This window comes from Lucilia sericata, unplaced genomic scaffold (assembly GCF_015586225.1).
Source record: "Lucilia sericata isolate MDLA Ls3-8-SP2 unplaced genomic scaffold, ASM1558622v1 Contig001510F_arrow, whole genome shotgun sequence".
NCBI classification, from domain to species: Eukaryota; Metazoa; Arthropoda; class Insecta; order Diptera; family Calliphoridae; genus Lucilia; species Lucilia sericata.
Window position 1 is genome coordinate 1 of NW_023995437.1, and position 26,944 is coordinate 26,944.

At 31.6% G+C, this 26,944-nt stretch overlaps 8 protein-coding genes across 14 annotated transcripts; 5 read left to right on the top strand and 3 right to left on the bottom strand.

Moving 5' to 3' along the window:
* The first annotated feature begins 1,134 nt into the window (after positions 1 to 1,134).
* On the top strand, positions 1,135 to 7,265 carry LOC119611668 (mismatch repair endonuclease PMS2). 2 transcript variants are annotated; one of them, XM_037967324.1, is made up of 6 exons: positions 1,135 to 1,444; positions 1,504 to 1,663; positions 1,728 to 2,437; positions 2,497 to 3,775; positions 3,844 to 4,094; positions 7,056 to 7,265. In XM_037967324.1, the coding sequence occupies exons 1-6, from the start codon at positions 1,343 to 1,345 to the stop codon at positions 7,176 to 7,178; spliced, it is 2,625 nt and encodes an 874-aa protein (XP_037823252.1). In that variant the 5' UTR covers positions 1,135 to 1,342; the 3' UTR covers positions 7,179 to 7,265. The 2 variants fall into 2 exon arrangements, with proteins under 2 accessions (XP_037823252.1, XP_037823253.1); XM_037967325.1 differs by lacking the exon at positions 7,056 to 7,265 and adding an exon at positions 4,263 to 4,403 and having other exon boundaries at positions 1,190 to 1,444.
* On the bottom strand, positions 4,323 to 6,772 carry LOC119611672 (solute carrier family 2, facilitated glucose transporter member 1-like). 2 transcript variants are annotated; one of them, XM_037967332.1, is made up of 7 exons: positions 6,561 to 6,772; positions 5,997 to 6,092; positions 5,768 to 5,928; positions 5,105 to 5,699; positions 4,831 to 5,043; positions 4,661 to 4,763; positions 4,323 to 4,600 (listed from the first exon to the last, which is right to left on the bottom strand). In XM_037967332.1, the coding sequence occupies exons 1-7, from the start codon at positions 6,666 to 6,668 to the stop codon at positions 4,347 to 4,349; spliced, it is 1,530 nt and encodes a 509-aa protein (XP_037823260.1). In that variant the 5' UTR covers positions 6,669 to 6,772; the 3' UTR covers positions 4,323 to 4,346. The 2 variants fall into 2 exon arrangements, with proteins under 2 accessions (XP_037823260.1, XP_037823261.1); XM_037967333.1 differs by lacking the exon at positions 6,561 to 6,772 and adding an exon at positions 6,154 to 6,482 and having other exon boundaries at positions 4,347 to 4,600.
* Positions 6,982 to 9,034, bottom strand: LOC119611675 (glutamate-rich WD repeat-containing protein 1). The gene is made up of 2 exons (XM_037967337.1): positions 8,184 to 9,034; positions 6,982 to 7,924 (listed from the first exon to the last, which is right to left on the bottom strand). Exons 1-2 carry the CDS (start codon positions 8,918 to 8,920, stop codon positions 7,279 to 7,281), a joined length of 1,383 nt encoding a protein of 460 aa, XP_037823265.1. The 5' UTR covers positions 8,921 to 9,034; the 3' UTR covers positions 6,982 to 7,278.
* A 251-nt stretch (positions 9,035 to 9,285) lies between these two features.
* LOC119611670 (fidgetin-like protein 1) lies at positions 9,286 to 11,776 on the top strand. The gene is made up of 7 exons (XM_037967329.1): positions 9,286 to 9,934; positions 9,988 to 10,154; positions 10,207 to 10,361; positions 10,419 to 10,708; positions 10,779 to 10,856; positions 10,955 to 11,296; positions 11,368 to 11,776. Exons 1-7 carry the CDS (start codon positions 9,386 to 9,388, stop codon positions 11,485 to 11,487), a joined length of 1,701 nt encoding a protein of 566 aa, XP_037823257.1. The 5' UTR covers positions 9,286 to 9,385; the 3' UTR covers positions 11,488 to 11,776.
* Positions 11,714 to 16,048, bottom strand: LOC119611673 (putative iroquois-class homeodomain protein irx-1). Of its 3 annotated transcripts, none has more exons than XM_037967334.1 (8): positions 15,263 to 16,048; positions 14,589 to 14,941; positions 14,239 to 14,430; positions 13,846 to 13,997; positions 13,265 to 13,369; positions 12,797 to 12,939; positions 12,473 to 12,736; positions 11,714 to 12,416 (listed from the first exon to the last, which is right to left on the bottom strand). In XM_037967334.1, exons 1-8 carry the CDS (start codon positions 15,387 to 15,389, stop codon positions 12,307 to 12,309), a joined length of 1,446 nt encoding a protein of 481 aa, XP_037823262.1. In that variant the 5' UTR covers positions 15,390 to 16,048; the 3' UTR covers positions 11,714 to 12,306. The 3 variants fall into 3 exon arrangements, with proteins under 3 accessions (XP_037823262.1, XP_037823263.1, XP_037823264.1); XM_037967335.1 differs by having other exon boundaries at positions 12,797 to 12,927; positions 15,263 to 16,046; XM_037967336.1 differs by having other exon boundaries at positions 11,714 to 12,404; positions 15,263 to 16,046.
* Positions 16,049 to 16,569: 521 nt separating this feature from the next.
* On the top strand, positions 16,570 to 21,071 carry LOC119611671 (transcriptional coactivator yorkie). 2 transcript variants are annotated; one of them, XM_037967331.1, is made up of 6 exons: positions 16,570 to 18,138; positions 19,635 to 19,708; positions 19,785 to 19,946; positions 20,041 to 20,144; positions 20,214 to 20,379; positions 20,444 to 20,872. In XM_037967331.1, exons 1-6 carry the CDS (start codon positions 17,237 to 17,239, stop codon positions 20,569 to 20,571), a joined length of 1,536 nt encoding a protein of 511 aa, XP_037823259.1. In that variant the 5' UTR covers positions 16,570 to 17,236; the 3' UTR covers positions 20,572 to 20,872. The 2 variants fall into 2 exon arrangements, with proteins under 2 accessions (XP_037823259.1, XP_037823258.1); XM_037967330.1 differs by having other exon boundaries at positions 16,572 to 18,138; positions 20,211 to 20,379; positions 20,444 to 21,071.
* Positions 21,072 to 22,600: 1,529 nt separating this feature from the next.
* LOC119611676 (cleavage and polyadenylation specificity factor subunit 4) lies at positions 22,601 to 23,827 on the top strand. Its single transcript, XM_037967338.1, has 2 exons — positions 22,601 to 22,827; positions 22,885 to 23,827. The coding sequence occupies exons 1-2, from the start codon at positions 22,725 to 22,727 to the stop codon at positions 23,727 to 23,729; spliced, it is 948 nt and encodes a 315-aa protein (XP_037823266.1). The 5' UTR covers positions 22,601 to 22,724; the 3' UTR covers positions 23,730 to 23,827.
* Positions 23,828 to 24,365: 538 nt separating this feature from the next.
* LOC119611677 (methyltransferase-like protein 9) lies at positions 24,366 to 26,277 on the top strand. Of its 2 annotated transcripts, XM_037967341.1 has the most exons (4): positions 24,366 to 24,592; positions 24,657 to 24,769; positions 24,864 to 25,148; positions 25,215 to 26,277. In XM_037967341.1, exons 2-4 carry the CDS (start codon positions 24,677 to 24,679, stop codon positions 25,758 to 25,760), a joined length of 924 nt encoding a protein of 307 aa, XP_037823269.1. In that variant the 5' UTR covers positions 24,366 to 24,592; positions 24,657 to 24,676; the 3' UTR covers positions 25,761 to 26,277. The 2 variants fall into 2 exon arrangements, with proteins under 2 accessions (XP_037823269.1, XP_037823268.1); XM_037967340.1 differs by having other exon boundaries at positions 24,367 to 24,769.
* Positions 26,278 to 26,944: the final 667 nt, after the last annotated feature.

A 26,944-nucleotide genomic window follows, 5' to 3' on the forward strand; every position in this document is an offset into this window, starting at 1 on the left:
ATGCACTTTATATTATTTATTATATGTCCATAAAACGATCTTACATACATATACTCGAAATATTTATTTTTCTTTTAATACCGAAAAAACAAAAGCAGAAAATCCTCATTATGAAATTGCATTTTTTAATTTGAACCAATTCAATATCTCTAGACCATAATATCAGAGACCTGCGCAGTACGATTCTAAGCCGTCTAAATAATTTAAATGACGGCGTTGGGTAAAAATATTTTAAGCATTAATTTTTTTCAAAATTGCCGTTTTTTTAATAAAAGTCTATAGGTAATTTTATGAAATAGTCGAAATATTACATTATGCTAAATTTTAAATTTAAAATTATTTCAATTTGTATGTTTTTTTCCATAAACCGGCTCATATCTGATTACAACCTTATACCGTAGTGTTATTTCAGTCAGCCGCCGCCCTAGTAAATTCTAGTCGCGTAGTTTTATGCATAATATACACCCAGTGATGTTAATGTAGCTATTTAACTCGTAAAATCTAGCGATTTAAAAATGTTTAACGAAAAATTCTTTTAGCGATTGTTTTTCTTAAAGCAAAAATTAAAATAAAAGATTATAATTTCCGAATGGTCGAAGTTTATATCGAAAACATTATTAAAGTCAAGTTTTTTGCAATCGATTATCTTAAATAAAGCAAGTAAAGAGAGTCGTTAGATTTTTATTTCATACTGCCAAAACAAAATAAAAAGAAAATTGGTATGATTATTAAAAAAATAGAAAATATATTTTGTTTTTACACTATCAGATTTGAAATAAAATGAAACTTCAATTTGAAAAAATTCAAAGAAAAAACGTAAATTTTCATTTTGTTTCTGTTTTTATTTGAAATTTGTTTCTGTTTTTATTTTTTCTTTGTTTAAATAAAAATAAAATGAAAAAATCCAATCGTTTTGAAATATTTCAAAAAATTTTAAAAAATCATACGATTTTCAATTTTCTATCCGTATTTTCAGTAAGTTTTATTACATTTTGTATCTACACTGTAATATTTTTAATTTTATTTGAAAATTTTTTTTAGAAATACTATATATCAAAGCCCATTTGAGGTTTGATATTTTTTTATAACATGAAATTTATTGTATATTTATTTAAACTTTGTATTTACACTTAGGTTTATTAAATTACAATGTAATATTATTTTGGCCAAATTGGCTTTTTTTATTATTGAATAAATAAAATAAATAAATAAATACTATCTCTAATAATTTGCTACAACAAAAAGTAAACATAAACAAAACATATCGCCTAAACTGTCAAACTCGATTCATAAAAAGTCTCCATATATTCTGCAAAACAACCGCCAATAATTTTTGTAAATTATGGAATTTCAGGAAATTTCAATACCAGAAGCAACAAAAGAAGAATCAAAATCTATAAAAGCCATCAGCAAGGATACTGTTCACAAAATATGTTCTGGACAGGTAAGGGGAATATGAAAAGTACTTATTATTTCCAAACATTTCACTAAAACTTTTCCTAGGTTGTTTTGAGTTTGGCGGTGGCCGTTAAAGAATTGGTAGAAAATGCTATAGATGCAGGGGCCACCTTAGTGGAGGTTAAATTACGTGATCAAGGCTTAGAATCCGTGGAAGTAAGTGATAATGGTTGTGGTGTAGAGGAAAGTAACCTCGAAGGCATGAGTAAGCAAATGTTGACAGGATTTTTAATGATAATTCAATATTACTAATAAACCTCCTATTACAGCCGCCAAATATCACACCTCCAAACTAAGAGAATTTGTAGACCTACAATCAGTGGAAACATTTGGTTTTCGGGGCGAAGCTTTAAGTTCATTATGTGCATTAGCAAATATGTCAATAACAACACGACACAAGTCTACGGAGGTGGCCATTAAAATTGATTTGGATCACGAGGGCAAAATAAAGAAGCGACAGCCTTGTGCTCGAGGCGTGGGAACCACCGTAACCCTAACAAATCTCTTTGAAACGTTACCTGTACGTCGAAGGGATTTTGTGCGTAATATTAAAAAAGAATTTACAAAAATGTGTCAAATACTACAAGCATATTGTTTAGTCTCCCGGGGAGTGCGTATTATATGCAGTAACCAGACATTAAAGGGAGTCAAGTCTATAGTTGTACAGACGCATGGCTCTCAAGATATTTTAGCCAATGTTTCGGCCATATTTGGCAGTCGTCAAGTTAATGATATTCTACCACTAAAATGTCCACTAAAAGACAGCAATGGTGTAGATATCCCAGCTAATTTACTAATGGAACAATTGCAAAATGACGTAGGCGAGAGTATTCGGCTAACAAAAGAAGATATACTACAGTTGTATGACTCGCAATTTAAACTTGAGGGTTATATCTCGAGTTGTGAACATGGCAGTGGACGCTCATCCAAAGACAGACAGTATTTTTTTGTTAATTCCAGACCATGTGATCCCAAAAATGTAAGATTTCTTATAGCCTAATAACTTTAACAACGGTATAAACTGATTTCTTCTTACAGATATCTAAAGTCGTTAATGATTGCTATCATCGTTATAATGTCAATCAGTTTCCCTTTATTTATCTCAATATTATAACAGATCGACAATCGGTAGACATTAATTTAACCAAAGACAAACGCCAACTTTTGCTCAACAATGAGAAGATACTTTTGGCTTTAATTAAAAAAGCCATAATCACAACTTTCGGCAATATACCTTCAACATTCAAAATGCAAAACACAACCATTTCCAGTATATTAGGACTTGATACCACCACTAACAAAAGTTCTAAAGAAGAAGTAGAAGAAGAAATTGACGATAATGAAGTACCCATTACATCTAGCCAGAAGTTTGCAGAAGTTTTATCGCAATGGAAACTAACCGGTGATACACAAGGTGTGACTCAAACAAAGACTAAGAAAAGAAAACTAAGCGATGAAATAGCAACCCGTACGTTAAAACTTCAAAAAATACAAGATTTTCTAACAAGAGAAGAATTATCTTCCAGCGCCAGTACCAATAAAGAATTAAGTTATAAATCTGAATCCGACTCTGAGGATGAAAGTGAAGTAAAAAATAAAGCAGATTCACCTAACAACATTAGTAAGCCTAATTTAGAAATTATTTCAAAAGAATCCATTGAGTACGATGAGTTAATGAGCAAAAAGTCACTACCACTACCAGCTTCATACGTAGTAGAGCGTATTGAGTGCAAAAATGTAACGCCCTTAAAAACTAGACCATCTTTTATGGAAAACACATTGCAAAATAATACAGAAACAACTTTATCACCGGAATACTCTCATAAAAACATAGAACTCGATGAGAGTGACTCAGAGACTGAGTATAGAAATCAGCCCTGCAGCGAAATTCAAATATCTTTGGAAGAATTAACTCTTAAACTAAATGCCGAGGAAAATTTATTAAGAGAAAGACAGCGTAAAGCCAAATTAGAACGTTTGCGTTTTAAGAGTGAAATAAATCCAAATCAAAACAAGAATGCAGAGGCTGAATTGCAAAAGGAAATAACCAAGTCATGTTTTGACAAAATGGAAATATTGGGTCAATTTAATTTGGGATTTATTATAGCTAAACTAGAAACTGACCTGTTTATAGTCGATCAGCATGCTACCGATGAGAAGTACAATTTTGAAACGTTGCAAAATACGGTGCAATTGCAACATCAAACATTGGCTGTGCCACAAACTTTGGATTTGACCGCTGTAAATGAAATGGTTTTAATTGATCATTTGCCAATATTCGAAAAGAATGGTTTTAAATTCGAAATTGATGATAATGGTAATGAGCTGTTTTAAGTTAATGTGCTTTGGAAAAAATAAATAAAATTTATTTGACATTTTCTTTAGCCGCTCCCACTAGAAGAGTACGTTTGCTGGGCAAACCTTTTAGTAAAAATTGGGAATTTGGTAAGGAAGACATAGATGAATTGATTTTTATGCTACAAGATGCCCCAGAAGGTACAATGTGTCGTCCTTCACGTATACGGGCTATGTTTGCATCTAGAGCTTGCCGAAAATCGGTTATGATTGGCAAGGCTTTAAAAAAATCAACTATGGAAATGCTGGTTAGGCATATGGGTGAAATCGAACAACCTTGGGTAAGTTGTAAGAATATATTAAGAATAACGGTAATTCACTACAAAATTAGCCTTAATTAATTTATATCATTATACTGCAATTTCTTAAACAACTTAAACAAATTACGGGACACTGAACACCTGACGGGATTTGAAAAATAATTTTTCATTGAAAACGTGATTTTTCAGTTTTTTATGTTTTGTCGTTACCTTTAACTTATAAATAACATCTTCATTTCACATAAAAAATTGCAGAAAATATTAACTTTATTTTTACATAATTTTGGATTTAAAACCGTTTGAAATTAGAGGAGCAACTTTAGACGGATCACGTCCTCTTGTTTCGGGTAAATAAAATTTCGTTAATAAAAACATTATAAAACATGTTATCGAAAATGGCAGAAACACAAAAGAACCCCAAGCATTTTGTAAACTAGGAAAAGTCATGCCAATAATAAAATTACAACTCCACGAAGATAAACTGCCCAAAGACATGGCCACCGGCCTAGGAGATACTTCAAACAGTTCTGAAATTAGGAAATTCGTTAAGAAGAGATAAAATAATATGTATTGTTCATAAAACCCACCTGAGCCTATGAAGAATGGTATAGGACCCACGCCAAATTGAAAAAAGAATATATATAGAAAGATGCAAGCTATGCAACCTTGAGCAAACCAACTAACACTGTCCTGTAGAAATTTAACCAAAAAATTTTAAGCCAAACAAGTTCACCTACTCATAACCTTAATAACTTACAATAAAATTAAGCATTAAAGCAAAGCTTAGTAGAAAAAAGGAACACACCAATGAAGACATTAGCATAAGGGGTCTACGATTTATTTTAGCCATAAGCATGGGCCCCAATAGAGATGTAGCTAAATTTAATGAACCAGCTCCTAGATTGGCCCATTCAGCGGCTTGGGCTGTCATACCAGCTCTACGAAATATTGAGACAGAGTAATAAAATATCTGAAAATATAAATCAAATTAAATTTATTATAATGCAATGAATAACAAATTAATAGATTACCGCATTAATTCCTGACAATTGTTGGCCTCCTTGATATACACATACAATGATAAGCGGCATTAATAGCTTGTGATCCTTTAGAACAGCTATAAAGCTACTAACTTGGCCCACTAAATTAGCTTCTGCTTCCATGACTTCCAGTTCTTTGGCCAAAATCTCTGATTTAACCGTGCCCCTTAGACGCATTAATAGCGCTTGAGCCTCCTCACGATCTTCTTTAACAACATACAACCACTTTGGACTTTCCGGATATAAGAAGAATGGTAAATAGCATAAAATAACTAGTATCACATAAAAACTTAAGGCTATATGCCAATGAGACTCAGTGCCAAACACAGCACGTAAGCTAAATATTTGCCCAACGACAACGCCAGCCGTAAAACCCACAGCACAAAATACCCCCAATGTGCCGCGTAAGGCCAATGGGGCAATCTCACTGAGATACATAGGCAAACAGGCCGTAGTTAAACCCGAAGCAATGCCCACAATAAAACGACCCAAAAGTAAAATCTCTACTGAGCTTAAGGTGCGACAAAAGAAAAAACATATTGCTCCAACAAAAAATAAAACTCCGCAAATAAGTATACAGCCTTTCCTACAAAAAAAGGGGAAGTAAACATACATACATATGTATATTAATAATACATGATTTACTTGACGCACCTGCCAAACTTATTAGCCAAACCTGCACCAGTCAAAGAACCTATAGCTCCTCCTATTAAAAATATGGACACTATAGCTGACCACAGTAGATCAATGGATGCTGCCGACAAATTCACATCATATCTTTGTATTAATGTTTCATTACACCAATGGCGCATAAACTGAAATTCATTGAAGGGAATATTACAATACAAATCTTGTAAATAAAATTATAACAAATTAAACTTACCACTGCTGGACTATTCATTACTCCTATACAATAACCAGCCGGTACCGCTGAACCCAAAGTAGAGGCATATCCGGCAAATACCAATAACTTTGTCCACTGAAAGAAAATATTATTAAACCATTTTAATGTTGACTGTTGAATATTTTTTATGTATTACCAGACACGGGATTTTTTCATTACCATTGAACACTTTAAATGCCAATTCGTAAATGATATATCTGCCAATTGTGTAGACTGCGCATTTTTAAACTCGCACACATTTTAAGGGATAATTCAAATATACTTTTGGACAAACATTTTCACAAGTTCAGTACATTGTTGCCAACTACTTTTATTACTCAAATTTGATATATATTACAATTAACGGTTTTTTAGAAGTCTTATTTTAGAAAAAAATTTAAGTTTCTTTTTAATTAGGCATTTTTCTTTGAAAAATAATACCCTAGAAAATACATTACAAACTCAATTCATTACCACAATACTTGCTGGCAAAATGTAAAAATATATTTTTCATGACTGTTGTTTAAAACATTCTAACAATATGATAAAAAAGTATAAAATTACCCTTGCTGCAGCAGTAATATCCTGTTGATTCTTATTATTATGACCTTCAGCTTCAGTGCGAGAAACATCCGTTTTATTTAAAATTTGTAATTCGTTTTGTTCAGTCATTGTTGTAATTTGATATCCGCTATAATAATCAAATGAAAAGCTGCAACTGAATTCAAAAATAATCTAAATGATTATAGTAGTGAACTAGTAGGCAAAACAACTAACCAGCCAGAGTACATTTACAGGGATATAAAAATGTGTAATTTAACTGATAACATATTCAACAAATAATGTGGTAGAGGAGTGTATAAAGGTGAATATGCAAATACGTAGACAGAAATTTATAGGCCAAGAGCAATATCTTACCCTTTGAGGGGGGTATTATTTGTTTATTTAAGTGATTATATTCAACTAATTGATAAGACGAGTAAAATAGTTTTTTAGTATTTAGCAGGAATATTTATTTAATACACACAATAAAAATCTCTACTACTATATACTTTACAGAATTGTCCTCACGGTCGCCCCACAATGCGTCACTTAATTAACACTGCCATGCTAATAAATGATGACGACGAGGATAATGAAGACGTCAGAGTTCAACAAGCAGGTAGTCCAAAATCATGTTAAAAAATCAGCGGTTTTCGTGGGAAAACTCTTAAAAAAATATATTTACAAAAATGTAATAAACAAGAAGTATTACTAAAATAACTTTAATTTTAAGATGATTTTAAACACTTATTGTACGGAATATATTGAAACCACTATGGGCCGTTGATAGAATAACTCCAGGCAATTGGGGATGCCAATGCAATTCCTTTATTTCCTTTTGGCCTTGATGTATGAACAAAAGTTGTGGTGGTAATTTTTGAAGATCATCATTATTTTGTGTTTCCATTTCTTGAGCTTCTTGATCAATATCTTTTTCGACAGCCAAATCCCATAGAGCGATTTGATCATCATCTCCACCTGATGCTAAAACTGTGGCATCTCTTGGATTCCATTCGACGGTTGTAATGTGATCGGTATGATGTTTGAAAGTAGCGATGGGCTTCTTAGTTTGGAATTGTCTTAAGTCCCAAATGTGTAGGAAACCATCATCTCCACCACTGGCTATGAATGGCTCAGTACGATTCCATGATATAACATTAACATCGCTCTGATGAGTATTTTCGCAAGTCAGCATGCAGGCCTTCTGTGGTGGTGCTCTGACATCCCAAATGCGTATAGATTTGTCAACAGAGCATGAGGCTATAACACTGCGTTCATTGGGGCTCCATTGCAAATCTTCTACTGATGCAGTGTGACCAACTAAAGGACGTTGATCTACTTTCCATGTTCCATCTTCCAAAGGAGACCAAATGTGAATATCGCGTCTAAAAAAAAAACAGAAAACATATTTTTTACTTTTCAGCAATATGTTGATAGTTTAATAGTTTGTTAGTAGACCAGTTCACATAGCCCATTTTCACCAGAATTAATTTAAAATATAACTTTATATATTTAAGGCCTGAAACAGCCAAACAGATAAACTAGATCAACTAGACTTTAAAAAAATACAAAACGAGTCAAAGTGTCCCCCCTAATCTATACTCTTGTGGGTTTACAAAGATGTATATAAAAATAATTTCTTACTTGCAATCGCCTGTAGCCAAAACACCATCAGCACATGGACTCCAATCAACAGCAAATCCCTCCTGTTGGTGACCACTAAATTTAAACACTGGCTTCACAACTTCGCTAGCTACTTCTCTTTCGTACTGCTTCAGCAGCTGAGTATCTTCAATTGCTTGCAATTGGCGTGATAGATTCCAAATATTTACATGACCCAATTCACTCCAAGAGGCAGCAAATACTGTATTACCAATACGTTTCGAACGTACACGATTAACACAACCTTGATGTTTAATTAAGGCACAAGACATTTGAGGTTTCTTCAATTCATCTTTGTCCGCAATGTCGTCTTGATCGTCATCTAATTCTTCGTCGTCATCGTCCTCTTCATCTTTGTCTCCGCCTTCTTGAGTTTTATGTAAATTACTCATTTTCATAACAATTAAGTTATTGACATGAGTTCTTGCAGCCTGTGTACCAGCCACCATATAGGATGTCAAAGGGAAGCTTTCTCTATTCTCTCCCAACTCGTCGGCAATAACATCGAAACTAAGACAGGGAGCTCCGGTAGAGGCTTGATGTAGCATAACGTATGCTGATTCATCGCATACCAACTCTTCATCGGCTTCCAAGGGCTTACCGGGTAAGTATACTTCTTTTTTGCCTTCTTCCTGTTCGCCATCGCTCTCATTTGCCTCCATATCACTCTCGGCATCCTCTGGAGCAACGACTTCCATATCTAAATCTTCGCTATCCATAGTTTTTTATTTTTTTGTTAAAATTATAAAATTAAACTATAAAATAATAATAAAGATGCTGCTGTCACAAAATACACGTGCGAGTAGAACTTTTTTTTATTAAACAAAAACTACTGAGTTGCCAACTTTTTATAATTTAAAATGTTCATGGAGTACGTAAACAAATATAAAATTTGTGGTAAGGGAAACCTTCAATCTTTCGGCTAATATTATGAAATCCTCATATTATTTTGACATTTTATTTATTTTAATGAAAACAATAGTATTTCTTGAAAAGTTTTAATATTGAAAAATGTATTTTGCACGAATTTTTTGATGGCCAGTGTTATATGGCGTTGCCAAGATGTTAAGTTTTTTTTTTAATTTAGTTTGGCAATACATGTAACATTTGTAAACAAATCAAATTGTGTTTTTGGCGGTTTCCGAAATATTTTTCTTTTTTATAACTATTTTTTACAAAAATAAATGGATGAATTACATGATGACACCTCTTCGGCGATTAGCAAAAACCTTGAAACAAGTTTCAGGGCCCTCGAAGGATTTCTCATCACGACATCGAATGGTCTGAAAGACAAATCTACGGCTTGGCGACAGCAGTCAATTATTGTGAAATCCTTTAATGAAACATTGGCAAATGATCTAATGGAACGTCATTGGGAATATATTATGAATTCCCCCATTGACGACAATCATGAATTGTACAAATTTTTGGATAAGGTATTATCCGTTGAGAACAACAGTGAAATAGAATTTCCCAAACTGGATGACATGGATTTTTCCAATAATTCCAATGCAAACAATGAAATGTTCGAGGAAATATTCACTGAAAATCCAAAACCCATTAATAATAATATAATCAAGTCAGCATTTAAGGAGACATTCAGCAGTACACAAGGATCATCAAGCAAAAGTCGTAATACAATGGAAAATTTCCTACAGGGACAAAACTCAAACGACAACCCCCAGTCATCATTTTCTACAGCTCGTCAGCTTTTAGTTGTGCAAACATTAAAGGTAGAAATTTTGTAATTTTATAAATTAGACTTTTAATGATATTTGAGTTACAGAAACAGTCAAACAGTAGTAGTGCCATAAATCAGCAGCATAATTTAAATAATCAGCCGAAGCCAGATATAGGTTTCAATTTTTCAGCTACTAAGAAATCGTTAGGATCTATGGGTCGTGTGGTCAACGCTACTCGTAAAAGTTTTGTTTCACCAGTACGCAGTACATCGTAAGTACCTGAATTATTATTTATGCAAAATAACACTTATTTCATTGTATAGCACAACAACTGGAGATAAAGATTCAGAATCAAGAAATGGGGAAAACGTGGACTCTGAATTGGCAATGTTACTAACACACCCAGCATTAAAAAATGTAGACATCAAAATGGTGGAACTTATAAATAATGAAATAATACATAAATTTAAACCTGTTGGTATGTAGTTTTTGCTCCAAAATACATACTGCATTTAAAAAATAACTTTTATTTTAGATTGGAATGAGATTGCTGGTTTAGAATATGCAAAATCTATAATAAAGGAAGCCGTGGTATATCCCTTATTACGGCCAGATATATTTACCGGTTTACGTAGACCCCCTAGAGGAATATTGCTTTTCGGACCACCGGGTACGGGAAAAACGTTAATTGGAAAATGTATAGCATCTCAATCCAGTTCAACATTTTTCAGTATTAGTTCGGCTTCATTAACATCTAAATGGATGGGAGAAGGTGAGAAAATGGTTAGAGCTTTATTTGCCGTAGCCGTAGCACGACAACCAGCGGTAGGTTACATCAAAAATTAAAATTTCGATTGTCAGCCTTTATAATTTTTAAATGTATGTATGTTCTTAGGTAATATTTATAGATGAAATTGATTCTTTGCTGTCGCAAAGATCCGAAAATGAAAACGAGGGAACACGACGTCTAAAGGTAACTACTACCATTAGTAGTTTATTAAAAAAAAAATTAATTAGGACAAGTTTACCATTCAATTTTATTACACAAAAATGTGTTCGTTTCCGTTCCAGACAGAATTTCTTGTGCGTCTTGATGGCGCTGCAACATCAGATGATGATCGTGTTTTAATAGTTGGCGCCACCAATAGACCTCAAGAATTAGATGAAGCTGTCAGACGACGCTTTGTAAAACGTCTTTATGTTCCTCTGCCAGAAACAGATGCTCGAGCTGAAATTTTAACAAATCTTCTAAGGACAGTTGAAAACAATTTAAATTCAAATGATGTTAAAACAATAGCACAATTGGCAGATGGTTACTCTGGTGCTGATATGGACAGTTTGTGCCGTGAAGCGTCGATGGAACCATTAAGATCGTTACCAGCTGAAAGTATTATTACATTCCGTAAGGAGCATGTAAGTCTTAAGGATATTAATTTTGGTTTTTTTATATATTTTTTAAATATTTATATTTACATGATTTTTAGCTGCGTCCAGTGGAAAAGGAGGATTTTTACACAGCTCTTAAAAAGATCCGACCTAGTGTGTCTCAAAGTGATCTTAATCAGTATGTCGAATGGAATAAAACATATGGCTCAAGTTATTAACCGAGTAATTACTCGAGTATAATATGGTTATATTATAAAATGCCATGTTTCGAAAACACTTCGTTAATATAGAACTGAATAAAATTGAATGCCGATTATAAGGAATAGTTTGCGATTCAAAAATACTGGCAGACAAATGCACTCTGATTCATAGAAACATTTATTTTACATTTCACATTTTCAAAAAAAATTATTAAAAAAATTTATATTTAATCATAAAAAGTTGTTTCTTTATTTGGCTGCATTTATTTATTATATACAAAAATACTTGCCTAATTTCAGTGTTAAAGTTAATTCTAATTTTAAGTGATTTCTAAGTTTTAATTATAATATTGTACACATTTTTTATTACAATTTCCGAATACTCGCGTTCTTTTTGAATATATATGTATATTAAATTAATATTATTAATTAATAAATATTTCATTAGATTTTCGTTATTTCTAAAATGAAAAAGTGAAAATAAAAATATTTAAAATATCTAAGAATATCTAAAAATGAAAATCATTGAAACAGCTTTTTAAAAAGTGAATTAAATGGAAAACAAATACAGGCGAGATCTCGAAATCTTCATTGAAAAACAACTAGTTTAAAACATTACTACGATTATAAATTAAAAAATTTAAACGAAACGGAACTATATTCCTTTCATATATCTAAAATTACAGCAGTATAGAAAAAAGTCCAAATCATTTTAATAGATACAAAAAAATAACAAAAATATTTTAGAAGAATTAAAAATTCTAAAATCTTGGAGATTTGATGCTTTTGGATATGAGTGATAGTGGTGATGAGGTGAATAGAGGAATCCATTTTGACTCAATTGCCTAGCACATGAATATCTTCATCCTGTTCTTTTTCGCGTTGACGCACTGCCACCGCTGTTTCCACCAACAGATACAAACATTTAAATTTATCTTTTGCGATAGCTAGAATGAAAACAAACTGTTCAAAAAATAAAAACAGCAAATGAAAAGTTGTGTACCTTTTACTAAATGTGTGCTGGGTGGTATGATTTGTACACTAGAGGTAATTGTGTTATTGTTGATGCTGTTAGGAAGGGCGTTGTTACTATTGTTAAGCAAGCTGCTGTTATTCTTGGCAGCCATTAAATGTCCTCCTGCACCGGGAGTATGTGAAGTAACAACAGTCGCTTCGGCTCCAACACATGCTGACTCAGTAACGACTTCACCAGTGGATAAAACAATATTGGCAGATTGATGGGAGACTGCAGAAATACCAGTGTTACCTAAGAATCAAAAAATTACTCTGACATTCCTACAGTGAATTTTATTTTATTTACGCTTACCTGCGGCTTGTGTAGTTAGTGTGCTTTCATTTGTGGTTTGTTGGGGCAGATGTGACAAATGCGGATGCGGCGCAGATGTCCAATATGTGTTATTTGTAGCAGTAGGACTAGTGGTCGTCACTTCCTCGGTACTGAAAACAGTCCCGTAAAAATAAATGTTGTATAAACGAAAATTTGGTGTTTTGTTTTTATTTGTTTGCAGTAAATTGTATATACAAGTATGTTTACGTATTTGTTTGTGGAGGTGGTAGTGTTGGGAATATTCAAATATAGTAGTAGAATTTAGAATACAAAACAAAAACATATACCAATTTTTTTAACGATGTATAATACATTTTTAGAAAAAATAAAACGAAAAAGAAACCAAAAAGAAAAAAACAAGATTTTTTAAAGAAGTAAAAAGGATTTCGAAATTGCAGTTAACAGGATAGAAATTATTTATAGGACTATGGATATTAAAATACTTACTTCATTACCGATTGCCATGCATCAGAACTTTCGAATTTACCAGTGTTTTCCTCTTCGCTTTGAGCTTCACAGGTATCATACTCATTGACACTATCATCTTCAGATCTAAAGTCGACAAAAGTACAAAGAATTTGAAATTAATAAAAATACCTCCTTGGAGATTAAGTATTCAAAAATTCAGAAAGATAAAATTCTTTTGGCCCACCTCACAACTTCTTGAAATACATTTTTGCTAGATATATTATTGTTATTTTGTATATGAAATATTTGATTTAAGGTATGAGAATAAAAATAATTAGAGTTGGCGGAATATTGCGAGTTTGTGGGATTGTTACTATTTAAGCTGGTTGTAGCAGAATTTGAATAACTTTTGGAGTATTCGTATTTAGCAACAGTCTCTGCGGCATATTGACGTTGTTTGGCAGCTTGAATCTTTTCTAAAATTTTGGCTTGAATTTGAGGATGTAAGTTTTGAAAGCCTTGGGGATTAGATATAATTGCTTGTTGCCATCTTAGGTGGGTTTATAATGCGAATAGACTTAAATATTTCAATGGGAAATTATGTGAAAAACAAAGATTACCTGTATATAACACTGTCGTCATATTCCATATCCGGTTCAACCTTAACCATTTGTCCACCCGGCGTTTGCACAAAATGTCCCAAGGCTGTCAATACGTTGGCCACACCATCATGCACTTCTTCACCTTCAACCTCCTCGGTGGCTCCTACAATCTGTTATACATTTTTATTAGAATTTAATTTTCTACGCAAATTTTATAGAAGGTTGGTTACAGCGATTTTTTTATAAAATTTTTAATAGAAATTACAAATATTTAAGTTAAAAACACAGAAAATTATAAGTACTATAAACGCTTGAAAGCAATAAGTAATTTAGGTTTCCAATTTATACGAATAAATTTGCTGTTTATATACAAGTTGTAACCAATCATATTACAGTAAACAATATACTTACCACTTCTGAAGCCGGACTACCAGTTATAGGATTTGGTGCGTTTCCTGAATTGTTTAAACTGCCCGTTGAGTTCATGGAAGAATTTAGTTTCTTACCTCTACGAGATATAGTAAAGTGCAATGGGTCTTGACCTTCACGTCTAATCATTTCTGGCAGTATACGGCGACGAGCATTAATGAACCAATTGCATACCTTTAAAAGAATTCCAACTTATTTTAGTTTTTTATTCTTATTATAAATATGTACATTATACCGACTTCCATTGGTTTAATATATTTCTCAAATAAAATAAATTTTACCCATAAAATCTGTACAAGTCAGTATTATGTATAGAAAGACAATTAACGCACCTGCAGCACTGTTAAATTTGCCTCCTGTGATAGAGTAAATTTCTCAGCATCACTGGGATAGGCATTATAACGATGTTCATACAACCAACGTTTGAGTATTTTTACTGAATGTTTCGGCAGGTTGCCTCTTCTTTTTCTGGGAAGACCACCATCTTGTGAGTCTATAACCATATCTTTGTAATCCTTAGTATCATGCATATCAGACATATCATGTTCGGAAATGTCCTCTTCGACTATAGTTTCATGGTGATCGTCTTCCTCCACAACGCCCAATACAGTAACACCACCGTCATGTTCAATATCTTCATGAGTATCATCGTCAACGCTAGAGGTGGACTGAAATCGATCCCGTGCTAATTTTGCAATGAAAATTGTTTCATTATTTATTTATTCGATCTAATCAGATTATTATTTATGTATATTTATTTATTTGCAAATGACATTTCTGAAAGAAAACACAACCAAAAACAAACGCATGCACACACAATCACCCCTGTGTGTACAAATTGGTATGTATACGTCAAATTATGTAATTTGACGTATAGTTGGTTGGAAAAACGAAAAAAATATGGCAGGCAAATGACGGACGTTGCCGTCCGTCAGTGCGACAGCTTGGAGAAAAGTCATTTTTGCAAAATAAACACAAAAACTAATAATAACAAAACACAACTTACCTTCGTGTGCTATAATTTGTGCTTGAATTTGAGCTTCTTGAGCCATATCTTGTATATCCTGACGAATTTGTCGGTCCAGGGCAGAGTTAACCTCTTCCTGGTGATGCAAAGTATCGGGCGATAACATTTTTCTGATTAATATTGATTTTACCCCGGGATACGCGTACTTTTTATTTTTTCAATGGTCAAACAAAACTGAACATTTAGCTAGTAGTATGTAAATTCTTTAAATTTATCAACGGTGGCAGTGAGTGGTAATGGAAATCACGCACAAAACAATTTTTTAGAATAATCTATTTTACTTCTTCGTATATAAAGTTTCCATTTATTACAATTGTTTTTTTATATGTAATTTTTTTTATATTTTTGGTACATTTTTAATACGTTTGGTGAAGTGAAATATTTTCGTTTTTTTTTTTTTGTTCCTCTTCGAAATTATTTTATATATTTTTTTGTATGTCTGTCTTTTTACGACGCCTACTTCACCGCGCTTGCTGTGATTTGCTTTGCGCTGTATCGATTGTCAGTATTTTTTCTGAAAGAACTTCTTATTTTCACTTTGACTGCTGGCCTACTTTATTAATTTATTTTTTCCCAGTAATAATTTTTTGTTTATATTTTTCTGTTTTAATAATTTGGCTAAGTAATTTGCGCCAATATTTTGACAGACGTATTGTCAATTTTTTTGTTAGTTGATTAATAAACTTCAAAATTTTTATTTTGACTTTCTAGACAAACTTCAAAACTGTCGAATGAAAAAAAAATCCAGTTGTATTTGATGACAGCTGCTGTCACACGAAAGTTGCTCGTTTTGTGGCAGAAAAAAAAGAAAATGGCGTCAGCAATCATGGCAAACAGAGATGCCACATTGAAAAACAATAGATAATTAAAATCAAAAAAATATTTTAAATTACAGTTTAATCGAAGTATATGTAATGAAATTTGTTCACAAACAAAGTACTCCACTTATAAAGTATTATTTTTTAAATTTAACCATAATTTTAAATAAAAATGTAATTTTATAACTTATAGAGCCATCTATGTGTCAAGTGCAAAAACTATAAAAATAATGAGAATATGCGAAAAATATAATAAATTCAACACATACTAATAAAATAACATTCAATACGGCAAGTATTAAACTTGTATTTTTGAAATTTGTTTATTAAAAGCACAAATTTTCATTAAAATTGTTAACAAAGAACCTGTCGTAGTCTTTTAGTATCTATTTGATATGGCAGCATTAATAAGCAACAACAACAATTGAATAAAAGAACCCAGCTAGTTCAACAGGTTCTCAGAGTTGCCAGTAACCAACAAGTGTTTCGAACAACGTAACAACACCCACAATATCCACGACGCAAAATTTACTAAAACGTCAATAAAACATGGAAATATTATAGTAGAAATAGTTGTGTGTATCCTATAAGAACAAGTGCGTCAACAGTGATTTGAATTGAAATAAAATTACGGGACATTGAAAGTGAAATATTGGTGAAAAATTTAAAAGAAATGTTTTATTAATCCATCTGAGGAGGTTGAAAGCCCCATCACTTCCAATGGATTGCATAATTTGGCAACTCTAAAACCAATAAAAATACCAATACACTGAACTTCTGAAGTGTTGGGTAGTCAAAATAAGAAATCCAAATATAAACTTGTTGTGAGCGAGAATTTATTTGTTCGTTCGTTTGTTGGTTGCTTGATGGATTTTCTTTTTGTTTTTCATTTCCTATTTTAATAATATTAATTGTGTATAAGAAGAAAAGATAGAAAATATCGCTGCATTTCTGTTCGGTTCTGTTTTGTTGTGAATAAAAAGTGTTTTAAAATATCGTTGAACGATTTTTACAATTGGAAATGATGTTCCAGCCATCATTTTGACGTAATTAACACGAAGAGTATACACAATTTTTTTTTATTCATTTACGATACTTCGACCTGTTTTTTCTTCTTGTATAAATACACACAAGAATGTCGTTGAGTAAGTCCAGCGCGAGTGACGACGCGAGCAAATGCAGCGTTAAGACGGATGACTCGACGTCGGCTGCGTCGAAATCGTCGAATAATTTGGTGGTTCATAATTATCAGAATTCGGATGAAAATTTACAAATTTTATTCGACAGTGTTTTAAATCCGAGTGAATCGAAACGTCCATTACAAGTGCCTTTACGTATGCGGAAGTTGCCAAATTCATTTTTTACTCCGCCAGCTGCAAGTCCCAAATCACCGACAGTATCACATTCTCGAGCCAATAGTGTGGACTCGGCGTACGATTGTGGTTCTCAGCCAAATATAAATCAAACATCAGTAGCAACGTCGCTATCAGACTTACAGACTGCCGCCGCTGCAGCAGCAGCGCAGGCATCAGTACAACAGCAGCCCGCAACGACGATTAATGCTCAACAACCGCCACCACCACCAGCAGCCGCCGGCGGCGCTCAGGCTGACCAACCACGTTTACAAATCTGTCACTCTCGTGCCCATAGTAGTCCTGCTTCACTGCAGCAAACATATAATATACATGGTGGCAATATAGGCGACGACTCGACTGCTGCCTCATTTCTGCAACAACAGCAAAATGCTGCTGGCGAAGTTTCGAACGGTGGAGGTGGTGGTGGCAATTCTGGTCCAGGATTTCCCGGTACATTGCTAAGTTACAATGCTGCCGCAGCAGCTGCTGCTGCTGCCGCTGCTGCTGGGATAAATAGCAATAATATATTAGCTTTGGGAGGTACTGGCGGCGGAGCCCCGTATCATATGAAACAACGTTCATACGACGTTATCAGTCCAATTCAGTTGCAAAATGAATTAGGTCCTCTTCCTCCTGGTTGGGAGCAAGCCAAGACCAATGATGGCCAGATATACTATTTAAAGTAAGTATTATTCTGCTATTTATATTATTATTTAATCACCAAAACATATCCATTAAGTATTTATACATACAAAGTAAATAGTTTTATTCATAATGTTTCTATTGCTAACAATTTAAATGTTTAATCCATTTTTATCCATGCTGCTGAATATTGTTCTTGTGATAATCAAGAATAAAATTTTTCCGATGTAGTTAAGAGGTAAATAAATGTTGGTAATTTCCTTTAGATTGTTTTGCTTTTTGTTATTATTATTTTCATATTGGATTTTTGTACATAAACACTTACTGGATTAGTTATCCATGTATTCATAGTATGTTCAAAATCCAATTGCGTTACCATATATTTATGTACATACATACATATGTATTTTATTTACATAAATATGTACATATGTATTCTTTAAAGCGGAAGTAGATTACAAACTTGTGTTTATAAATTCATTTTTTTTGTTTTACTTTGTTGCACCTTATTCGTAATATACCAAATGCATTTAAAGTTTGGAAACAAAAATGTTTATAGAGCTTCATTATTTTTATGAAGTATCAATAACATGATCCCGTAATCGCCAAATTTGCAAGTTTTTTCAGTAAGTCGTTCACTATTTTTGTTGTTTTTCTGATTAGTTCAGACTATTTCTATATAAAATCTGCAAAACTAATGATTGCCTTAGTATTAGTTATGATTGTTTAAAGTTATCCAAAGAAACAGTATTTTATACACATTTGTTTGAAAATTCTACGAATCTTTTATCCTTACTCATAATAAAACAATAATCTATGGTTGTATCATGTCCTTACTTATAATTTTTATAATCATTTGTGTTTTCCTGAAACGTATTCAACAATTTGTCTCTGTCTGATTGGATTTTTATACTTTTTTTGGCAAATTTGTTATTTTTATTTTAAGAAATTTTATTACATATTTTGTTCTGGTTACAACATCTGATTAGATATCAGTCTATAATAGTTTTGGTTTATAGTTTTTTGGTTGGTTTTTAATGGTACAAATTTTGTTACTGAATTTTCGAACAGTTCCCGTGGCCCTATTTGATTGAAATTTGGCACACATAAAGACACCTGATGACAATGCAAATTTATGTTGGAAAAATTTAAATTAAATTAAATAATTCGGAATTTTTAAATCACTTCCTGTAGCCCAAATATGCTGAAATTTGGAATACATGTAGACATCTAATAACAATATAATGTTAATGTTCGTATTTTCAAAATTTCATTCGAAAATTTGAAGTGAGATTATCTTTTCAAACATAAGTTCAAGAATGCTTTAAGAACTCTCATAATTTTGAGTAAACGGTGTAACAGGATTAAAAATAGACGAGTAAATTGAGCTTTTATTTTATTTATTAATTCTTACCATTTTAATTTCTTTTTCTAAAAAATTTTACTTTTTCTTCATCATTAATATTGAACATAGTGTTGATTTTAAATTCGCTTAATATACTTTTATATTAATACTAAAATATTTATACTTTTTAGTCACACTACAAAAACCACACAATGGGAAGACCCTAGAATACAATTTAAACAACAGCAAGCATTAAATGCAGCTGGTAAGTGTGTTATATGAAGAAATCTTTTTAATGTCACAGTATGTAATTTTTAACACTTCTCTTCTTAATACAAAAGCAAATGCTAGATTAAACAATAAAACAGCGACTGCTGCAGGTGTATTAAATGGCGATTTGGGCCCATTGCCAGAGGGATGGGAACAAGCCTTAACAGAAACTGGTGAAGTTTATTTCATTAACCATATTGATCGTACAACGTCATGGAATGATCCACGAATTCGTAAGCATATTACATATCACAGGATGGATATATGACATAAATCAATGGCCCATAATATAAAACTAATAATTTTATTCGATTTTTATTCTTCTAGCACTTTTATTTCAAAAAGAAATAAAAGCAAAAACTGAAATGAGTTGGGTAAATGCAACTGAAATTGACAAAGATTCAGACATATTTAAGCAAAAAGCAGGACAGGTGAGTATTATACGTTTAATGATTTATATAATTTATTTATGAATTTTCTAAATTCCTTACGCATAGAAGTCTCTAAACAAACACAATGTTAGCTTACATATGGATCCGTTTCTTTCCGGTGATAACCACGCTCGACAAGAATCGAGTGATAGTGGCTTAAGTTTATCATCAAATTCATTTGCAGTCAATCCAGATTTTATAACCCATATGGATACTAGCATGGACTGTATAAGTGGTGAGTTGAAATTAAAACATTTTGAAGAAATTTATATTTATCTATACTCGTCCATGTTTTTCAGAAAATGGCAGCATTATAGATAATTTGGACACAACATTACAGCTAAATGATAACATTTGCATGTTAAACGATGTGCTCAATTCGCCTTCGAATAAGCCAGATAATTTGGAATGGTATAAATTAAATTAATTTATTTTTTATTATATCATCGAAGATATATATAATTAAAATAAGCAAAGCGCGCATATAACTATTATTTCAACATTTTTTTATGTTTATTAAAAAGCTAAAAAGTAAAAGTATTTCCATTTATCATAGATTTAATTATGTTTATTTTTTGCAAGCAAAAAATTATCCGATTCAATCAATCAAATTGTAAAAGATGTTTTCAATTTTTTTTCTTTTAAAAACAATAATAATTTTAAAAAATAATTTAAACACAAGGACAGCTTAAATAAATAAATCCATATTTTCTATAAAAAAGGAAAAAATAAAGAATGTTTTCTCTGCTGTGGTGATAAGGTTTAAGAATTATCAGTATTAAAAATTTACAATCAACGCAATATCAATAGTACTTGGAAAAAATTTTTTTAATATATTTCGAATGTTATTTGTATATACATACATACATATTCAATACCAAATACCTTTCATTTGATATACATCTTGTCTGGAAAAAGAACCATGATTAATAAAAAGAGAGAAAATTAAAAAATAAAAAGTTATTTGAAAATTAAATTGAAACTTTTAGAAAAATTAAAGAAGATGATATACAATTGTGAAGGTTATGTTAGATTCGGTATAGCTGAACTTACATTTGATCGTTTTCGTGGTAAAGTCGACAAAAATATAGATAAGTCGATTATCCTGCCGAAAAGTCGATTTAAAAAAAATCTACTTTTCGTAAATTCCAAAATGTAAAATTTTTATAAATTGCAGTTTGTTTTTGAAAAAAAAAATGTTTGACTTTCAAACCAAAGTTTGTATTTTTTTACAATATTAGCGTAGAGGGGAAATTGTTAATGGATGTTCTAACTACGCCCCACCGTAAAAAAAAATATATTTTTCTTATATCGATTTTTCCGACATTATTCGAGTCGACTTTTTTACATTGTTGGGGCAAAGACTTTCGACTCGTTTGGTACACAACTTTTTAATAATCTTAACCGTTATGTCAATACCCACATATTCGGGTATGTTTTTCATTTTCAAAGTGATATATCTCGAGATCTATATATCGTATCGACTTGAAATTTGAAGTATTTTTACAGAGTAATGTTTTCTATAAAATTTCCAAAAACTAGTAATATAGACATATATTTTCTAAGCCGATTTATGACTGATTTTCTACCTTTACCTCTTACATCAATACCCGGGTATGCATAAAAGTATATGTCAGTTATCGGACAAAAATTAAGTTACACTATAAATTTTGAATTTTATTATCTGAATTATATATATTATTATATCTTATGTCATTGTTCATACATTTGAATGTGAAATCTGTTTTGGGCCCTGTAACATATACAAATATGAACCGATTTTGATGAATTAAATTTTTTTCATTGCATATGACTTAGTAAAGTTAAATTATGCTAATTGTAGTAATTTCAATAATAAATAAACAAAATATTAAAGTCTGAATTTTCAAATTTTAATTTTTGACCCTGACTTAACAATCTTGTTTTGCAAATAAATTCTCTACTAACGAAAAAAAAAACAATTTATTTAGTCCTAATCGATACGATATTGTTGTTAAAACTTAGAAAACTTAAAAAATGGCTAAAATTTAATGGAATGTGGTCAAAAAATATTTAATTTATTTTTACAGACATTTTATTAAATTAGTTTTAATAATTATAAAAATTATACACTAGCCCCCGTATTCATAAAGATACTAATCGTTTACATTTTCCATACAAAATTCCTACAATAAACCATAAACAACTTTATTAAGCGTTTATAAATATGGCGGTAGAAATGTAAAAAAGGATGAAGCAGCCATATAAATTGTATGACATACCCGGATATTGATGTACGTAATTTTGCTTGGGTATAGACAAGACGGTTAACAAAAGGTCGACTTTCTTCAGTAATTCGCTATTTTATCATAAAAAAGTCGACTTATTTTAAATTAGTTTAAATAATCCCAACACTGGTAAGTATAGTTTGTACATTTTGTACAATAAAAAGGGTTCGTGGTGTATCATCACTGATGCTCACATTTGACAGTTCGTTTCTATCATTTTGACACCGGCTAGTATCTGTTGTTTTTTGTGTTTACAATACAATTGATAATTCTTTTTCCAAAAAACAAAAATATATTAAACAAATAATAAAACATGGATATGATATTAGCAAATGTTAATAATATCTACTTTAAAGTAGAAAAAGATCTAACAGAACAAGTGGGTGCCATATCATTGCCATTTTTTGGCATGGACAGTAAGTAACCAGAAGCTAACCAGGAAAATAAATAAACATGTACTTCACTCATTTCAGAGTCGGTGGCAGCAGTTTGTCAATTTCTAAACTCTAAGAATGGAGTGGAATGTAGCAAAGGAGTGATGTGTCCATTTCGACATATACGGGGAGATCGAACTATAGTCTGTAAGCATTGGTTGCGTGGCCTATGCAAGAAAGGAGACCAATGTGAATTTTTACATGAATTCGATATGAAAAAGATGCCCGAGTGTTATTTTTACTCTCGTTTTAATGCATGTCATAACAAGGAATGTCCCTTTTTGCATATCGACCCTGAAAGTAAAATTAAGGACTGTCCCTGGTACGACCGAGGATTTTGTCGCCATGGTCCTCACTGTCGTCATCGTCACGTAAGAAGAGTTTTGTGTATGAATTATTTGGCCGGCTTCTGTCCAAACGGTTGGAACTGTAAACATATGCACCCACGTTTTGAGCTACCCCCAAGTGCTGACCTAAGCAAGGAAACGTTCCAGAAGAAAATACCTACATGCCATTTTTGTGGAGAATTTGGACATAAGGCATCCGTATGTAAAAAGAATCCCGAAAGTAATGCAGACCAAATACCAACGAAGCCGGCATCTAATGCTCGTTATCAGAATTATTGTGGTCCGAATAATTCGGGTCAACCAAATAATCAACATAAAGATACCCAAGAAAATCTTAGCAATGATGCTGGCAATGAAGAAAATTCCGAGACAACTTCAAGTACTAATACTACTAATAGCAATGGGCCACCATACCCTAAGGTATCTAAACCATTAGATGAAATCACCTGTTACAAATGCGGTAACAAAGGACATTATGCTAATAAATGTCCTAAAGGCCACTTAGCTTTTCTTTCTAATCATCGTAGCCACAAATGATAAATTGTGTCGTCCACTTAATACATGTATATGTTTTCTTTAATTTAAGGTTATAATTTTTCAAGTTGTATTATCGTAATAAAACATTGTAAAAATAATTTACAGAATTGTGATTTTTGATTCTTTGGTATTGAAATCAACGAGACAAATTGGTTATAAGGTGATGACAAAAATACAATATGTACAAAATCAAAAGGCAATTTGTTTTTTGAACATACATATGCATTTGAAGTATCAAAATTTCTTTGTTAAATTTCGTATAAGTTTTGGTGAAGTGTGCATAAAATTCGAACAGGTTCATTCAAAGCAAATTAACATAAGGTGGTGGCAGTTCCGCATCAAGAAAATTACCATGTATCTATGTACTTTGTTATTACATTTTGTACTTACAGATGTCAAAAACAGCTACATACTATAAAAAGAAATAATTTTGTCGAATTCTTCTATGTAGAATAAAAAATACTTGAAAATACTTGCCGTGGTTTCCGGCCTTTCGTTAAAAGTATAAAATGTTCCGGAATAGAATTTTAATGAACATTTTTAAAAATAATAAGAAACTTCGACAGTTGACAGTGCGAGTCAAGTGAAAAAAATGTCAGCTGACTAAATAACACCACCTTATATAAATTCACCTTCATGTCATCTGTGTTTGAGAATAGAAAGAAAGCATTGTTGCAGCAGAAGTTCTAATTTACAAGAAGAAATACATTTAATTGAATTAGTTTTAATAAGAAAAGCAGAAAAATGATTTAATTTGGAACCATTTGTTAAAAAATAAAAAAAAAACTAATTAATTATTCAAATAAAAAATTCGAATTGAAACGTTTTAAACAAAAATCGATACGATATTACAGTATTTATAGGTAAAGTTTTGTGTTCGTGTTTTTTTGTTTATGAATTATTAAACGCTTTATAACAACAATATAGTATAAATTAAAAAAAAAAAAATGAATATCCATCCACCAAGGGGTACACTAGCCAGAGCTATATACGCAAAGTTTCACAATGATTTTTATTTGGACAAATACGACACTCGATTGGTATGTATTCTGATGTGGGCCAAACCTTTCTTATCACTTTGTTATTCTTTTATGAGATGGGTAATTATTTATTTTTTGTTATATTTACATGCAGTGGTATAGTATTAACACAGACCATCCATTTGCTTATCATAGCTCATTTGTGCCCTTAGAGGAACCTGATGATATTACTTTACAATGGTTGGAGAAAGCTAAAGATAGTTCTACTAACATATGGTTACACTTGTGGCATGCTTTTGCACGTATTGCTCTACAACTATTTATGACTCAAACGGATATTAATGGTTTTTTGAAAAGAGGTTCAATGTTTATTTTATCGGAACAACAGTTTGCTCTACTGTTAAAGGAGGGTGGCTTCGATAGTGGACGACACGAGAGGGTGAGTTAGTACAATATCAGAATAAAAATAAATATAAATAATTTTCCTTGTTCTACTGTATTTCAGGTAAGATTTGTTGATATTGGAGCGGGTGATGGTGAAATATCGGCAGTTCTACTCAAAGCTCTTAAAATTTCAAATGCTGATGTCATAGTAGATCCTTTTGCTACAGAAGCTAGTTGGACAATGCGCGAACGCTTAAAGAAACGTAACTTTAGTGTGTTGGAGCGTTTAGATGAACTAAACAATGTTCAATTGGTGTCTTGTTTAAATGTTTTGGACCGCTGTATCGATCCCATTCAACTACTCGAAGACATACATACGATTTTAGCTCCGAATGGACGTGCTATTATAGCTTTAGTACTACCTTACATGCACTATGTGGAATGCAATTCATCGCATATGCCTATACGTCCTTTAATGTCACATTGGCCTGATAAAGCCAAACAATATTCCTTTGAATCGGAGGCAGCCATATTCTTTCGAGTTTTGGAAAATATAGGCTTTCAGGTGGAAGCCTGGACAAAAGCTCCCTATTTGTGTGAAGGCGACCTAAGACAATCATATTATTGGTTAATCGATTTAGTAGTAGTGGTCTCAAAAAAGTCCTAGCTACATTTTTAAAAGCAACTGAGTGTGTGTACTAAACAAATTTAACGCACAACCTAAACAAACCTAAATACATACAACAAGTAAAACAAATCTACTTTATTTCTATATATAGATACTACTACTCTAATTATTATTAAATATAAAGTTAGTTATATTTTTATCTTTATTATTTGATATTCTTATATTGAATGGCATTTAAATGTTACTTAACTGAATTTACATACACATGCAAAGATAATGATAAAAAAAAATTAAATCCTATATAAATGCGTTTATATATACAAACATTCAAACATATATCACAAAGAGCCTTTGCTATCTACATATTTAAATAAATCTAAAAAATGTTATTGCCAAAATCTACATGATAAGGAAAAGAAAAACCAAATCATTTTTAGAGTTGCTAAATGTTAACGAAAAATATTGTTTTCTATAAAAGGGTGCTACAAAACTGTCTACTTAAAAACTTAATGAATTAAATACATAGGGTAATAAACTGTATAAATGACAAAAAAAATCGTTTGTAATGAATGCTAATAAGCTTTTTAAAAGGTAAGGTGTTTTGGTATTTCGCTGCATTCGTCCTGCCGAGTCGAATATTAAAAGCATTTAATTCCAAGAATTAATTCTTATAGCTTTTCATTAAGTTGAATTAATTCCTGTGGTATGTTAATTCGATCTGTTATAAATTGAACTAAATTATTTTCAACCATTTCCATAGAAAGAATTTGAATTCTTTATGAATTATAAAAATTTAGTTTGAATTCAATCTAATGGGAATTTAATTATAATCTTTTATTTAAATTTTTAAATATTAATGCTTTTAAATGAATATGAAAATATGATTTGTACTATAACTTCAAAATCCTTTTTAAATTTTCCTTTACAAGAAAACATCCAAAAGATTTGATTCCCGGAGATAGCAGAGTGATAGATATATATTTAGATATTGCACATAAGAAAAAGTGCTAAAAGCTGACTATGAAAAAATATTGGCAGAACATTTTTTTCAAAGTTGTTCCAAATGTCTTTCTTGCAAACCAGAGCGCAGATAGCTAATACCATTTTATGTGATACAAAAAAAGTTAAATTTTAATGTTTTCAAATTGTCTTTTAATTCGATTTTCATTTAAATTATATAGAAATCTAAAGATTTCAAATTTAAACATCAGATAAAAACTTTA

Coding starts and splice junctions, on each gene's coding strand:
- LOC119611668 (XM_037967324.1), top strand. CDS start 1,343: ATGGAATTTCAGGAAATTTCAATACCAGAAGCAACAAAAGAAGAATCA. Junction 1,664..1,727: donor AAGTAACCTCGAAGGCATGA/GTAAGCAAATGT, acceptor CTCCTATTACAG/CCGCCAAATATCACACCTCC. Junction 4,095..7,055: donor GTGAAATCGAACAACCTTGG/GTAAGTTGTAAG, acceptor TATACTTTACAG/AATTGTCCTCACGGTCGCCC.
- LOC119611672 (XM_037967332.1), bottom strand. CDS start 6,668: ATGACTGAACAAAACGAATTACAAATTTTAAATAAAACGGATGTTTCT. Junction 6,093..6,560: donor ATATTACTGCTGCAGCAAGG/GTAATTTTATAC, acceptor ATTTTCTTTCAG/TGGACAAAGTTATTGGTATT. Junction 5,044..5,104: donor AATTGTCAGGAATTAATGCG/GTAATCTATTAA, acceptor TTATATTTTCAG/ATATTTTATTACTCTGTCTC.
- LOC119611675 (XM_037967337.1), bottom strand. CDS start 8,920: ATGGATAGCGAAGATTTAGATATGGAAGTCGTTGCTCCAGAGGATGCC. Junction 7,925..8,183: donor TTGGCTACAGGCGATTGCAA/GTAAGAAATTAT, acceptor TTTTTTTTTTAG/ACGCGATATTCACATTTGGT.
- LOC119611670 (XM_037967329.1), top strand. CDS start 9,386: ATGGATGAATTACATGATGACACCTCTTCGGCGATTAGCAAAAACCTT. Junction 9,935..9,987: donor TAGTTGTGCAAACATTAAAG/GTAGAAATTTTG, acceptor TTTGAGTTACAG/AAACAGTCAAACAGTAGTAG. Junction 10,857..10,954: donor AGGGAACACGACGTCTAAAG/GTAACTACTACC, acceptor TTTCCGTTCCAG/ACAGAATTTCTTGTGCGTCT.
- LOC119611673 (XM_037967334.1), bottom strand. CDS start 15,389: ATGTTATCGCCCGATACTTTGCATCACCAGGAAGAGGTTAACTCTGCC. Junction 13,998..14,238: donor GTAGTCCGGCTTCAGAAGTG/GTAAGTATATTG, acceptor AATGTATAACAG/ATTGTAGGAGCCACCGAGGA. Junction 12,737..12,796: donor ACTAACTACACAAGCCGCAG/GTAAGCGTAAAT, acceptor TTTGATTCTTAG/GTAACACTGGTATTTCTGCA.
- LOC119611671 (XM_037967330.1), top strand. CDS start 17,237: ATGTCGTTGAGTAAGTCCAGCGCGAGTGACGACGCGAGCAAATGCAGC. Junction 19,947..20,040: donor ATGGAATGATCCACGAATTC/GTAAGCATATTA, acceptor TTATTCTTCTAG/CACTTTTATTTCAAAAAGAA. Junction 20,380..20,443: donor TAGCATGGACTGTATAAGTG/GTGAGTTGAAAT, acceptor CATGTTTTTCAG/AAAATGGCAGCATTATAGAT.
- LOC119611676 (XM_037967338.1), top strand. CDS start 22,725: ATGGATATGATATTAGCAAATGTTAATAATATCTACTTTAAAGTAGAA. Junction 22,828..22,884: donor GCCATTTTTTGGCATGGACA/GTAAGTAACCAG, acceptor CACTCATTTCAG/AGTCGGTGGCAGCAGTTTGT.
- LOC119611677 (XM_037967341.1), top strand. CDS start 24,677: ATGAATATCCATCCACCAAGGGGTACACTAGCCAGAGCTATATACGCA. Junction 24,770..24,863: donor ACAAATACGACACTCGATTG/GTATGTATTCTG, acceptor ATTTACATGCAG/TGGTATAGTATTAACACAGA. Junction 25,149..25,214: donor ATAGTGGACGACACGAGAGG/GTGAGTTAGTAC, acceptor ACTGTATTTCAG/GTAAGATTTGTTGATATTGG.